General features: G+C 44.5%; 1 protein-coding gene across 1 annotated transcript in view; it reads right to left on the reverse strand.

The window, feature by feature from the left end:
- Positions 1-15,000, reverse strand: part of adgrv1 (adhesion G protein-coupled receptor V1) — a 104,056-nt gene that overhangs the window by 12,770 nt on the left and 76,286 nt on the right. Inside the window, exons 90-94 of the mRNA XM_019894597.1 lie at positions 14,093-14,271; positions 11,844-12,001; positions 8,384-8,505; positions 5,084-5,269; positions 2,208-2,385 (exon numbers count right to left, since the gene is read on the reverse strand). Of these exons, the coding sequence (XP_019750156.1) occupies positions 2,208-2,385; positions 5,084-5,269; positions 8,384-8,505; positions 11,844-12,001; positions 14,093-14,271 (823 nt within the window). The remainder of the gene's footprint in view (positions 1-2,207; positions 2,386-5,083; positions 5,270-8,383; positions 8,506-11,843; positions 12,002-14,092; positions 14,272-15,000) is intronic.

Genomic DNA, 15,000 nt, shown 5'->3' on the forward strand with positions numbered 1-15,000 from the left:
CGGGAGGGGGGGGGGGGCAGGAACTCAGTTGGGTTTCAACCCACAAGTTCGTATCGTATCTAATTGGTTTTAACCATTGCCAAACATTACTTGCACGATTACTTCACACGGCTGAGGGCAGTTTTGAGAGAAGAAAAAAAAGACTCGTCACAGATAGTTGGCCTTCATTCAAACATTGGATCAACTATCAGTCAGATCAGTGGTTCGATCGAAGCACAGGAGTTCTGTGAATCGGTCTGAGGGGTTCGACGGAGCCTTTGCTTCAGAGGTTAAGACAGCCAACTCAACATGTCAATTAGTTATGACACGCCCGCGGCGGATTATCACATTACATTGTTTGTCCAATAAGTGCTGCGGGAAATTTCGTTCGCTCAGTTGTCAACAAGTGACTGTCGCGACAGTACGTCGTGTGATTTGGTTTTTTTTTTTTGCATTTTTTTTAATACATGCTAATAATGTGGAGAGAAAAAAAATAAAGCGGTCAGATGAATATTTACAACATGGATTGACATGCATCACGGAAAGTAATGGGAGTCAGTGTCCTATCTGCATGATTTGTCATGCCAAGTTGAGCAACTCCAAACTGAAGGAGCGCTTTTTGAATCATCTTTTTATTTTTCACGAATGAAGGGTTCGGTGAATGTGCATATGAACTGGTTGCGTTCGGTACCTCTCACAAGGTCAAGAACCACTGAGTCAGATGTACAAACCACTCATGCTTTTAACTCTTTCGCGGCCAGCGGTGACTACAGTGGACAGCTTATCGTGCGATCAGGTGAAGGGGTGCATGAAAGGGTTGATATAATCACACTTTTCGAGCCTTCCAATCTTTTTTAGTTCTTATTTTCGACTAATGACATTGACCTACACTTCAGGCAATCCGATTCTATTTTGCGAGAACCTCCCGACCTGAAATAAGGCGGCGTGACGACAGAAGAAACTTTTACAACTCTTCTGCAGCTTGAAGATATTTAGCGTGGCCTTACTTTAGGAGGACCCGTAAATTTACAGGATGTCTTATCAACTCGTGTATATAAAAGTCAGTGTGAGATGTGAGATCTGACAGCCCAGTGGAGCAGTGCTTACTAGCCTCACACTGCAAAAGTTAAGAAGTTAGAACACAATAACGTCGATGATATATTGCCGCCCTTGATGCTGGCCTCCCCATTATTTCAGGAAGGTGACGTCTGCGAGTTCAACGTGAACAAACAATTGTATTTGTGGAATATTCGCGCGTATGACTCAAACGGAAACCATGCCGGCGGACAGGATGATGTATTACAGTAGAAGTAACATTCATAGGTCAACAAGTTAGACGGAACGGAATAGAAATTTCCTCGCGTGTTAAATATTTAACCCTCTGATGAACCGTAGGTAAATGAGAAGCAAAATATTCGAAACTCGCGGCGTGATGCGGTGCAGGTGAACATCAAGGAAAAAAAAAACACAACTACAGCGACACACAAATCGTGAAATGAATTTGTCTCTGACGGTGTGATTTTCGTGAAGGCGATTTTGTTATTTGACGTGACATCAGCCCCAATTTGGAAGTATTGCTGCGCGGCCCACACGTGTAGAAACGCTTGGAGCGCAGCGACAAGAAACCAGTTTGTTCACTGCAAATGAACGACGACGTGGCAACCGGTTGCTCGAGGGCGGGCGGCGTTTCTTCTGCCGTTTGGCAGCAGACCGACTTGGCTGCGACTCCTTTTTGAGACATTTGGACTTACCGCAAATAAAATAACACGGTATTTCTTGGTCTTTTATCATCGGGCAACGTCCTGAGGAGAAGCTGTGCGCACTTAGCTTTCGTCAGGTTTCGCTGTGTCATTTAGCAGTGCTGAAAACGCCGTTCTCTCCGTTTCATCACTTGACTGCAGTGTATGTGTGCGTGTTGAACTTTAGTTCATTATACACAGCATCATTAAGATAGAATTTTTTTTAAAATATGTGTTTTAAATCGTGAATCTCAAAATGTGGTCTGAGTACCACAAATGGTATGCAAAAGAATCACTGGATTACATTTTCAAGGTGCGCATGATACGGATGCGGTGGCTTCGGCTTCTTTCAAATCCAGTACAGTTCAGTTATATTTAACTTTTAACGCCGATAATTTATTCATTTTGCTCTTATTGTTCTGAAACCTTTTTTTAAATTTATTTATTTTAATATGTTTTTTTTCCACATGGCGCGTCCGGAGTCCTCACCAGTTTTTAAGGCAAATATGAGGTCATCAAACTCCTGGGACTCGTCGTCGGCGGTGACCAAGTTGGTGTTGATGAAGCCGCCCTCAGCGGGGTACGACCCCATCACCGGACCGGGCTTGAAACCGCTCGTGGGCTGAGTACCGGTCCTCAGCGACGTGCGCTCCCAGTCTGCTGACACCTGGCAAAAAGTCAGCAGGCGCGTTTTTGTAATATGCGTCGTTATTTGGCAGGAACTTGATGCAACATAGAAAATAAGGATGGGTCACAAATACAGGTTGAGACTGGGTTCGGTCCATTCTTATTGTAACACACACTTAGACACACACACACACACACACACACACACACACTTAGACATTCTGGGTCAGTGGCGCTGTCATGTTTCTGTGATGAGTTTGGGTCAGCCAGAGTACACACGTCGTTCAAGCACCCCGAAGGGTTAAGAACAAGGCCACAGTGAGTTCATGGGGTGAGCGGGAGGTCACGTGAGTGTTAGAGGAGTTTTAGGGGGTTAAACTATCAGCTAATAACTCAAGCACAAGACAAAACAGACGAGTCTTAGTGGGGGGAAGCGTCAAAGTCTTGTACTGTAATCCTTTGTACCTTTAGCCAAGTTTGGATTGGGGTGGCTTTGCCTGTTTGTGTGTGATAGTTTGTTGATTCATCAACTTGGATTTTTTATTTATTTTTTTTGGTGTCGATATTATTCCAGGAAAAGTACGTCGTAAGTTTTAACAAAAATCCATCCATGACTTTGGGAAAATGGCAGACGACACCCTGGTTGCCAATCAATGGGAGGGCTTCTTTTCAAAGAAGACTCAGCTTGACGTTTTACGGCCATCCATAAACTTGCCTGACCTCCTCCATGTCACCACACCCTCAGATTGTCTCCCTGCGTCCAACTCATTGTGTCCACTCCACCCGTTTTTCCAACATGGTGGACGGCGCCTGAAGCTGTCCTGGCCTTTGCTTGCATTTACATACAGAAAAGCTTACTCCAATTAGCCAGATATTCACATCACCTTTGTTCACGTCGACTTTTCTTCTATTGATCATTTTAACCAACCTTACATGTGCTTTGCGAGACAATTCTGTTTGACATGGTTATACTATGTCTCGTGGAATTTAATCAGATCAGGCTGCAATTTGTTGCACCGTAATTTATTATTTATTTTTTTTATAGATTTTGCTCTCAGATTGCTCTCGTTGACTACTTTTCCATTTGCCCCTGGTTTGCTCAGTTTTCCACTTCAAAGCAGCATCACAGGAAACTGCAAAAAACATGCCACATTGAACATTTCAACCAAAATGACACATTCTAACACACGACGACAGCGAAGAACAACAAGGGTCTCCACAGCAGGAAGACAAATTGTATTCAAGAGGGGATGGAGACCATTTTCTTTTTTTGCATGTAATATTTTCACTCCAATTTCTTTCCAAGCTTAGAAATACCTGCAAGTTCTCCTAGTCTTGCCAAGTGGTGTGCGGCTCTTATTGCTCTCAAGCTAAATCCCGCAGAGGCGAGGAGTGTGCTCTCATGAATAAAACAAGATTAGCGGATTCCCGTGAGTAGAGGGACTTCTAACTCTCTCGCTCTTCCTTCTAGGGTATTCTCCGCAGGCAGGGTTGAGGATACAGAGCCAGTGTTAAAAGTGAGATGTGCTTCAAATACAACAACATCGCATGGCACTGCCAGGTGGTTGTAAGAGGGAGGTTGTGCAAGATGCGCGGACGGTGACCATTTGGCTTGAATTGGATTGTGGCGCAAACGTTTCCTATGCAGTACGGAGCACTCAGGTGATGTGAGAAATATGTGAAGGAGGAGCGGTGATGGGAACCTGAAGACATGGGAAATAGGGCCTGGGAACAAGGGGGCACAAGGGGGGACACTGAGAAAAGAGAGTAGTGGAAGGAGCGGTGACGATTCCGTGAAGAAATTTCGGAGGAATGCATCAGTTTTAGTCGAGAGTCACACCAATTCTGATGACATTTTATGACATTAAGTGACTCATGCTTTGATGTGATTTTGTGGTAAAATTACAAAAATACAGGAAGCGTTATGGGAATAAGTTTGAATAATTCATTTGGGTGAAATGATGATACATTGAACTTAAAATGAACGTTTAATGATGGGCAGGGCAATAGAGTCATAGCCACGTAGGAATTAAATTGAAAGAGGAATTCCATATTTATTCATTAGTCATGTTCATTTTTAGAAGCTGTCATGAAGCAGAAGAAAAAATTTCATGAGCAATTTAGGATTACAATCTCTCAATTGTACATTTTGGAGTTTTACAAATTATTTTAGAAAGAAAACTTTAGTCTTAAAAACTGCAAGACGACAAACAAGTCAATTTCATTAAATTTAATATTCAGTCCATTTTTTTTTTGTTTTATAACAAGCAAATTTGAGACGCAAGCGCTGTAAGGTGGCAGTGACACAACTCGCTTCACAACAATAGCGGTTTGGCAGCCACAATCAGCAAACTATTCATCAAGAAAGACGCTTAAAGCTTTTTATTACCACTCCTAGTTGAAATTTACCGTCAAATTAAACATATAAAACAAAGCTTGTGTATTTAAAACAGTCACACATCTTAGCCTTTCAGTAAGCTAGCTTCATGCTAACACCAAATAGCATCTATGATTGCGTTGCCCGTCTCTCTCCCCAAGTGCGGTGGGAGAGGCTGCGGCTCACGCCAAAGCCTAACAGGAAATACATGGATGGATTAGTTCTGTTGACATGATTTCCTACACAAATTGATTCAAAGTTAGAGGTCATCCAGCATTCCGGAATGGAACGTGTGCGCCCTCCGAAGTTGATGGGAGCTGCAAAGAAATGGATGTGAGGATTTGTGCGTTTGTGTGTTTACCTCTTCCATGGCACTGATGAGGTTTTGTGTTGATTTGTTGATGTCAGCCCCAAAAGTTGTCGGTCCCCCTCCCTGATAGGTGGAGTCGGGACTGTCATGGCCACTCATTTCCACGTTGTAAGTGGCTTTCGCAGGCCAACACAGCTGGTTGTGCATGACAAAGTAGACCGCAAACACATACAGTCCCTGCGAAGCAAGCGAGGGAGGAAACACCAAATTAATGGACATTAATTCATTCATATTGCTTCACATAACTTCTGTTTACGACTGTTTTTTTTTTTTTTTTTACTTTAAAAGCTTGACAGAAATAAACATCTGTTCAAGCACTGCTAATGGACGATGACTTCATCATTGGGACATGACATCATTGCCGCCCTGGTATTTGTGCTTCCAGCACTTCCGCAGCATTACCAAACCCTCCTGGTCAAACAGTGCCAGGATGTGAATTTCCCCAAAACACGGGGGTGCTAAATACTGCAAGGCCATCTTGTATTTCACGACAGCCATCACTGGGCGATGACTGCAGCTGCAGACATCGATGAAATGCTTCAGGGGGACAGGAAGAGGACAGTTTGAATAAGCATGCAGACAGGTGCATGGGTGGTGAACGCACTTCTGTGCGGTTTGCAGAACGTTTCTGCCATGCTTTACTTTTTCTATCATTGCAAGTCCACAAACAGCTGTTAATATTTTAAAAGTGTCTCTGATTAAACCTCAATACATTTCAGATGTTCTAGTAGGCTTTTCCTGCCTTTTAGCGAGGATGGAACATTACCTTTTGGGGCTTTGTGGATCAAAGTAAATAATTGAAAATCCATTTCTTTTCATGAACTTCAAGGCGAACTATACGGTTCTTCATGTGCTCTCTGCCTGAAAACATTGGTCAAAGTTTGTATGTCGCCAGCGGTGAATGCGGCTCCGGCGTCATAAAAGCAACATGGGTGCTTAAGCACAGGTCATTAGCAGCATACGCAGCGAATAGGAACAGGCTTTAACGCGGGCGGGCCTGTTATGTAAGTGTGCCTGATCAGTGGTGAGAACATGGCCAAACAGAACAAATGAGAGAATGAAAGGTGGTGGAAATGCAGTTTAAACGGGTGGGGGGGGTGGCAAACAAGTCGGTTCCATAGATGAGGCATGAAGGATGCCATTTTGACATTTGAAATGCTTGAACACCACCGCCGTAAAGAACACGCCCAAACATCACTTTGCGCAGCCCTCAACGACTCTCAAGCTCACGGAACTTCATCGTTTAAACAAAGACACAATTTGTACCGCGTATAATACGTTTCCGTCTCTCGGTGCAGATAACCCCTCATCCTATTTTTTTATAAGCGGGGACAAAAGTTGAATCAAAGAGAGGAACAATTGAATTGTCAAGCAGCCAGGTTGCAGCCCCGGCTGACATGAACGATTGGTTGCGATGGTACAATGAGGTGAGTCAGCAGGCGCTCAAGAGGGGAAAGGCTGCTGGGATTGGGTTAGTGTCTCCTCATTCGGTCTGCTGTGTCACAGAAGGGGAACAGTAATTGAGACGGATCGAGGGAAAATGGCAGTGAAGAAGTAAAAGGGTGATGCATGCCTTCTCGGAATCTGACTGACAAAAGAGTCCCACCTGCGAGGCAACACACACACACACACACACACACACACATGCCATAACGCGCAGATGTTTATTGGCGCGAAGTAAGAAACTGCTGGGAGGTACGTGGTGCTGCACAAGCACAGCCACAACACCGACAGTAAACACGGAAACTTTTTATAATGGAAAATCCCCAGCGCGATGCAGAAGAAAAACAACACCCTGAATCTAAATAGAAGACAAGACAGTGTTTGTTTTGTTCTGTGATTTTCTTTCTTTTCCTGGAGGGGGGCGGGGGCATGATTGAATAATTTGAACAGCTGCCTTTGCAAATATAATAAGGTTCAGTTTTTTTCTAAACGGAGTAAGTCGAAGCTCACAGTCATGTGATGATGCTTTACACGACTACAAACTAGAATCCTAATTACAAACAAACAGTGGGACTATTAGATAATATCTCAAGTTACCCTTTCCCATTGAGATAAATACACATGCCATTAATCTGTTCCAGCCAGCACCCCCCAAAAATTGGAACGTGTTTTTAATCAGACAACTTGCACTCTAATTGTTATTGGAAAGCATTGCATAGTTTTGGGCAAATTTTTTTTTATGCTGCTCCTTCTGGTATGCGACCGTTGCGACCTGGGCGTGGTATAATACAGACCAAGATAACTGATAACAACTGACGCAAGAGGCTGCAGTACTATTTCTTAGAAAAGTATGCCTGTGAGTGTTGTCATATTGCCTGTCTAGTTGTGTTGCGCCACTGATTGTGCCCAAATATCTGTCGTTAAAACGGTTACACCGCAAAGCTGATGCTATTCGTTAGCTCACCAATAGCATTTAATATTTTTGTTCAACAGACTTTATTAAGGTAAAGCTAGTGCATGTGGTTATTTTAAAGACACATTGCATAATTACAAGGTCCCTAACAGGCCTCCGGCTTCAGTGTTGAAAGCGTCCAGAAGTTGGAAAGCTGGTAGAGAATGGACAAGTTAAAACTTCTTCTAAAATGTGCCATTGTTTCATTTGAGGAAAGTCACATCAGTGCTCCAAGAGCAGAAAATGCCCTTTTTTTCCCTGGCAAACAATGACCTTTGCCTTTGAGGAGCATTGTTGGCCAGAGAGAACTGATTGCACGATGTCACTGATCAGATTAGCCGTCTGCAAGCTCAACATCGTCTGTTAGCATTGACGTCATCGCTCCCCCTCCTGTGTTGGTTCCACCAAAATCAATTGACTTTGGTGCCACACTGTTGTCTTTAGCACATACATGCCACATATCACCAAGAGCTACCACACACTTTTACAGGCGCATTACGCCAGCACCGCAGTGACGAAAAGAGACTGGCCGAGGAGGTATATTTTGGCACTCGCAGTATTTTAGCTTCAGTGTTAGTTTATGCTGCAACAATTTTGAATTAAGTGTGCACATATGCAGTAAAAAGATGCAATTGTCCATTGCATGAGAAGGCAAGCAAATTGATTCTGACAGTTTAAACATTTTGATGTGTTTCTAAGCGTGTGAATTGATGCTAAAACAACAATAAGTTTGGAGGCGCCTCTGGAAATCTCCGGACCCCCAGGCGATTGCCGTTTGCCTAGTCCATCCCTGACCTGAGTCCTCCACAATGACCTGCATTCACAACTCTTCACAATATTTGTATAAATAAATGAACAGCTAAACAAATATTATGGAAGCAGGCTAATGAGCTCACCAGCAGGCAGTTGGAGATGATGTAGAGGACAAGCATCCACATGTGCTTGTAGCCCATATGAAGTCCTGCCCACAACCACACCAGAGAGACGAGCAGGAACAGGTAGAGGACCAGCGGCACCTCTGGAACGCAACGACAGAAGTGATGAAAAATAATTTGAAGATATTGAATGCAGTACATTGTGGAAAACGACATACAGAACATATTTTACACATGACTACGAATACAGGAAGTGTATGGTGGTGGTGGGTGATAGAATCCACCTCATGTATAAAATGTTGACCAATGCAATCATCTGTAATCTTCTAAATCAACTGCGGACTTTTTGAAGAGGGCGGCAGGGGGCTTGTCTGGGGCTGATTTATGATGAGACAAACCATGCCCAATCCAAAGAGCAACATGAGGCTCAAACAGAAATGGAAAGTAAGTTTTCCTCTATCTCCCAATGAAGGCGTGTTCTGCTTGAACACCTCGCCGCGTTTACCAGTGTTGCATAAACAGCTAACGACGACCAGAACGACTCGAGAAGCGTCCCCCAAAGCATCATTAATGAGAATGCCTCTTTTTAACGGGGAGTGAAAATGTCCCCCCCGTGTGCGGAGGAGACGCGGGCCTCTAAATTTTGCGATCATGCGAACATACTGCACCACCTTAGATAAGCCTACGTGGAGCACGAAGCGAGTGTGTGGATTTGAAAGTGACCTTGCAAACTGTCCAAATGCGCCGTTGGGTCAGCAGCCCGTGTGCAGAACAGACTGAACACTTGACTTCACAAGTAGGATTGAAACACGGGGCCGACGTTTCACTTAGGTGCCACTCCCGCCATCTTCTCGTCAGCTTCTTTCTCTCTCCGCTTGTGCGCCGTGTCCCAGTGCAAAGTTGCCTTTCCTCTGTCTGGCTCCTTCCACACCATCGCTTGTCTCAGGACATTCCTGTCTCTTTCTCCTTCGCCGCCTCCCTCTCGTTGGACTTTCCTGCTTCCTTCTCTTCTCTTTGCACAACCGTCTCGGTCGGCCTCCTCCCTCACTAACTGTCTCCCGGCCACTTTTGAGTTCCAACCGTGTAAGCACATTCCAAAGCTGAGCTGGAAGCGCGCTCCGACAGAAGAACAGCCAAGTTGCAGTCATGCTGCCAAAGTACTAACTTCTTCACTTTCGAGAAGGGGCTCCTTGGGGGTCTCATGCTTGGGAATCCACTATCAATGTGTGTATTTAAATACAGTGGGGCTGCAATTGGCGGTTGTTTTAATCATCGATTAATCTGCTGATTGGTTTGGCGATTAATCGACAAATTGGAAAGCAAAAACATGTTTCAGTTTCTATCCCTTTACAAAAAAATAAAGCAGACATGATTTAAAATTGACTGTGCAGAATATACACTCACAATTTAATTCTGATTCAGTTCCTGGTTTGGTCCGTAACATATCAGAAACGATTAAAAAAAAAAATACTTCTAGTGGATCGAGGTGATTTTATTTTGTGCAGCCACTTGAGGAAATAAAATTGAGTAAATTCAACACGCCATATTTTTCCGTGTCAACATTCACATACCGATGACCACATTCGAAGCAACTGGGGGCCGAGTATTTTGTATTTTGGTTTGGCAGCCATACTGCCCTACGCAATATAATGTACTAAGATGATTTTAGTTGCGTTCCCATCACACTGATAAGTGTTCAAAATAAAATAGTGGTTGCGTACGTCAAATGTCTGACATTTGTTATGGCAAGGAAACAAATGTTCTCTTGATCACATGCCGGTGTACCATTATGACTATTTTGAAAAGGGTTTCAGGTCAAAAGGGCAAATATTGTTGCCGTTCCAGCACGTGCGTGTGTGGTGAATAACACGCATTCATGCTGACCGAGGTCAGTCTTATTGCTCGGCAGGAACGGAGGTTGAGTACGATTCCGTCTGGCTGACATAAAAAATAAACACTTGAAACCCCCTGACGGTGCGAGCCTGCTCACGACCCGATCGGGCAAGCTGCTTCTCTCCGCCGGACAACCTCCAAGTTTACATTTAATCGGGCGGCGTCTTGCTGTGAGAGGATAAACCGAGAAGAGGGAGTGGGCTCAACCAAAACAGCCGGGTAGAAACAGCGCGGCCGATGCTGACACGGCTGTCTCACGGAGGTCAGCAGCTGTAACAACAAGCATGTGCTGAGCCACCGTACGTGCGCGCCGACCCGCGCGCACGGCAGCGCTGTTTTTGCATCAACATCGCTCATTTTCTTGTAAGGCTGCGTTGTCTTTGAAAGACACACGGGAATTGCCAGGAGTGCATGTGGAGGCTTGACAAAAGTGCTGACTTAACCTCACAACCTCCCTTCAAAGGTATCAAGAGGCATCGCGCGGCCTTGGCAAATATGAAATATGTACGGCGCGGCGTGGGAACAATTACATTGTCAACAGCGAGCGCTCAAGTGCTCGCTTTCCAAAGCAGCACATCATGAGGCTTTGAGGGAAAACGGAATGTTCATGAAATAACTCAAAAACTGCATAAATAATGTCCAGGAAAAAAAAAAAAAAAGAGAAAATAGTGCTATGCAAGCAAACGTCCACCATCGCGTTTGTGTGTGAAAACATTCATTGCCGACCAGTGATCAAAGTGCAGTGAGAAGAACACCGCAAGGCTTAAGAATGCAAAAGCAGATATTTAATCAGCCGAGCGAACATCCCGTCATGTAAACACACCTTGTGGAATCGGTGTTGATAAGACCTCGCTCGGAATTGAGGCCATTGTTCGTTAATCCGTAAATTCTAAAGTGGATTTTTTTTCTCCATCTTTCTATTGAAGTCTGACCAAAAGTACCGAAACATTTCATTTTCGGTGACGTCGGCAGTCTCACGTGTTCCGACTGAGTTTCTACGTGCGGCCCCGCAGGCTGCAGTCTCACACAGATTAGCCTCAAGATTATCTCATCGCTTTGGGGGGTTGAAGTCAAACATGTGGAGGGAGATGTTTTTCAAAGCGCTGTTAAAACGATACATTCCTGCTTGTGCCTCGCCGTGCTTTGCTCCCAAGGGTCGCACACTCAGCGGTTTGCTTTTTTTTTTTTTTTTTTACCTGTTGTTCACACTTCTGGTTGCTATCGCTCTCTCACTCTGCCTGCCTCATGCAACACATGACATCCTGCTGTGATCCCGACGCTTATTGTCCTCACTTTACGCTAAACTTGTTCTCACTTTTCACAGCATTATTTTTCTATGCTGTGTCAGACAGGGTGTGAGGTGGTAAAAGTTCTAACTTGAATTTATTTTTTATTTTTTCCAAAGGACAACACGCACTGACGAAATGACGCTTTGCTACAATGTAAAGACGTCAGTGTGCGGCTGGCATAACCGTGTAAATCAACAGTCCCGTCAAAATAACTCAACACTGCGTCGGTGAATCAAATCGATAAAAATGTTTTGCGTTAAAATGTATTGAAAATACGGATTGAGAGGTTTATCGTGAACCTGTGCTGTTGGTGCGTCCGCGATAGATGTCATCGTACGCCTTCCACTGCTGCGAGACTTTGTAGGCGTGGATGAAGACGACCAGCACGGCAACTAGGCAGATGAGCGGCACCAGCACGGCGGCGCACAGAGCAGCGTAGATGTTCGGGATGAAGCACCTAAACACGAATGAGGGGTTGGGGGTGAGAAGATGGCAAGTGTAACCATAAAAGATGTCATGTCATGTCAAGTTATCTTGGACCATACTCATCAAACATGGTGTCAGCCTTAGTAATATGCTGCTTGGAGCATTCGGTGTAATGGAGAAAACAACCTCGACCGCCCATATGTTGGATCTTGTGCCCTACAAACACGCCATTGTCAGAGTACGGTGCCTGTCAACAATATATCACCTTTTGACTGCAGTGCATGATGTGGCAACATGAAGAGCGGTGCAGAATGGCAGGTGCGTCTCAGAAAATGAACATGGTCGTTTGCTTCCTACAATTGGCTTGATGTGATTGTTTTCAAGATCCTCCCTGTCCCAGTTCCATCACAGCATCACTTTTCCCAGCTGAATCTGGGAAAATCCGCACCCTGCTATGACCAAACTCAAAGTGCCAAGCAAGCACCAAAACACTCATGTGACTTTGTCTATGTCCCAAACGTGGTGGGAGTATGGAATCCAGATAAGACTTAAGTCTCGAGTGACTACAGAGACAACTAATTGGCTCCGGAGTAGCCATAACACGGTAGGAGGTATGCCAAATAGACAATTGCATCGCATAGATGGACTGTGAGAGCGTAAACACGCTTTCTAATATGGATATTTGTCCTGTAAGTGACCTTGTGGATGGTGGGGGTGGGGGGGCTTATTGGAGTGAAAATCTCATAAGAAAGGGAAATCTTGGCCAAAGCAAATTCCCCATAAGTCTATTGACTGACTTCAAAACAAGTCTCCAATGTTGTAAATTTCCAGTTTATTTCTCATTGTTCTTGTTCTGACATTTGGCTTGTCCCGTCAGGGGTTGCCACGGACTGTTGACTTGTTCGGCACAGTTGTTACGATGGACGTCATTCCTGACTCAGCCTACTCATTGTTTTTATGCAAGCTCGGGACCGGCAGTGGCTGCGGTCACTTACCTGCTGTAAGGTCCACTGTAATTTGCAGAAATATTAGTCTTTTTTTTTGGCAGAGGATAAAATACATATATACTTGTGAGTGTTGTTATATTGTGTATTTGAGTTCAAAGAGCTATTCCTTATACATTTCCTTCATTCTCAGGGACATCTCATCACGTCTTTTAAGAATCCAGACATTCAATCCCCTGTACGGCTTTTACGTTGTTCTTATATGGGAGTTTGAATGAGATTTGAACGCGTTATAATGTGTTATGACATCACCACATAGATGAGATTTGTAATTGTTTGTTAGCGTTCAACGTTTATTTGCAGAAGGCAAACTTATGCGGTTGTTTTGAATACAAAATGGTTCATTTGCTTGCTTTCATGTTTTGTTTGACGGTAAACGTCGACCGGGAGTGGCTGGTGTACCTAATGTTGTGTCTTCTGAGTGTAAACGAAGGACAGGGTATCAGCATCACAGCGGCGACGGTTAAAAGCAGCGGGATATTTTGATGAATGCGCTGCCTCTTTCCCGCAAAAGAGGAAGGCCAACTTGACTTTTCTGGGCACACTGAATGCTCCTGTGTATCTGCAAATGTCGCATCTATGCACCCACTGTCTCACGGCCACTTACCCGCCCACAGGAAGCTGGCGCGCATACTCGGCCTGAAGGATAACAGACACACCTAAGGCCGCCGGCTAATTTTAGAAATGATTTCAAGGTCCAAACTTTAGTAGCATTTGGCTTTCACGCTTGTGCACAACACGTATAATGCCAGTCATAGAAAAGGGACACTTACACAAATATTATTCTACATATTGTGTAGAGTGAGCTCATCGGTTTGGTTTTAAGGATTGACACTCTTTCTACTTTTAGAAATGAAGCGGTAATTTATGACTGTTGCCTAACAAACACAATGAGGTAAAGGTTTCAGTTGTTTTCTGGTTGCTTTTTTAATTTGTTTTGGCAGTAGCTTCCAGCTCTGAGGCTGAGACTCAAGTTTCGATGTGGGGAGATGCACGCCACGCAAATGACTCATGCCTTGGTTCATTCATTTCATTGGCTGAGGAATCGCCTCACATGATGTCACAAGATCAGGTGTTTACATGTCCCTGAAGAAAAAAAAAAAAACATGCCTACTCACACATCCCCTTGCACCAATCCGTAGACGGCGTGGATGCTCCAGTCGAAGCCTCCGAGCAGCACGATGACCAGGATGATGATGATGAGAGCAGGAAGACCCCAGCCCAACAGGAAATACAGCAGGTATCGACGATCAGTGTGCTCATCATTCATGACGAGCACCTGCCAGAAATTCACCGCCTGGGGGCACAGGTGGAGCAAATCACTTCAACACAGGATGTGAATTGTTTGCTTTTGCTCCACCCACGACATTAGAGGAAAGCACAACTATTTTTGCGTCTCTGGTTATAGTGCAAAAAAATAAGAGGAGCTCCTTCCTACTCGTTAACATTTTGTAAATGCCAGAAACAAATACTGTGGCGACATAAATTCAGCAATGCAATCTTGGAGCGTAAGGGCTGACTTTGAGCCACTCACAAGAAGGAGTCATGCATCTGAGTCGTTTGAGCGCACTGGGAAACTTGATGCTGGCGTCTCCCAGAGCAGTTTTTCAGGTGTGCTGTCCAACATGTTATACACAATGCTGCGCAAGATGGGCACAATCATCCGGTTCTGATATACTTGGGGGCAGGGGGGGTTGGTGAAATTAAACACAACATGGCTTTTGTTTTCTTTAACTCAGTAATGTTTGGAGCAACTTCCCCACTCTCACTTGACCTGGATCTGTGAAACTGTTCTCAAGGTGGCCTTCACGATGGAGCTGTAGAGGATCCTGCAATACTTGCAGGAGTTTATGAAGGCTGGGGAAAAGCGTTCACTGTTTATTTTGAAGGGGACAAAACCTGCCGTTCTTTGATCGCATTCAATTCAGCCCCGCGGATCTTTGGACGCACCCTCTGCGTTTAGCCTTGTGGTTGACTGATGACCAGTCCTGAGTATATTCTTGGCCAAAACAAACTGGGACAGCCT

Source organism: Hippocampus comes, unplaced genomic scaffold (assembly GCF_001891065.2).
Source record: "Hippocampus comes isolate QL1 unplaced genomic scaffold, H_comes_QL1_v1.1 scaffold195, whole genome shotgun sequence".
Classification (NCBI taxonomy): domain Eukaryota; kingdom Metazoa; phylum Chordata; class Actinopteri; order Syngnathiformes; family Syngnathidae; genus Hippocampus; species Hippocampus comes.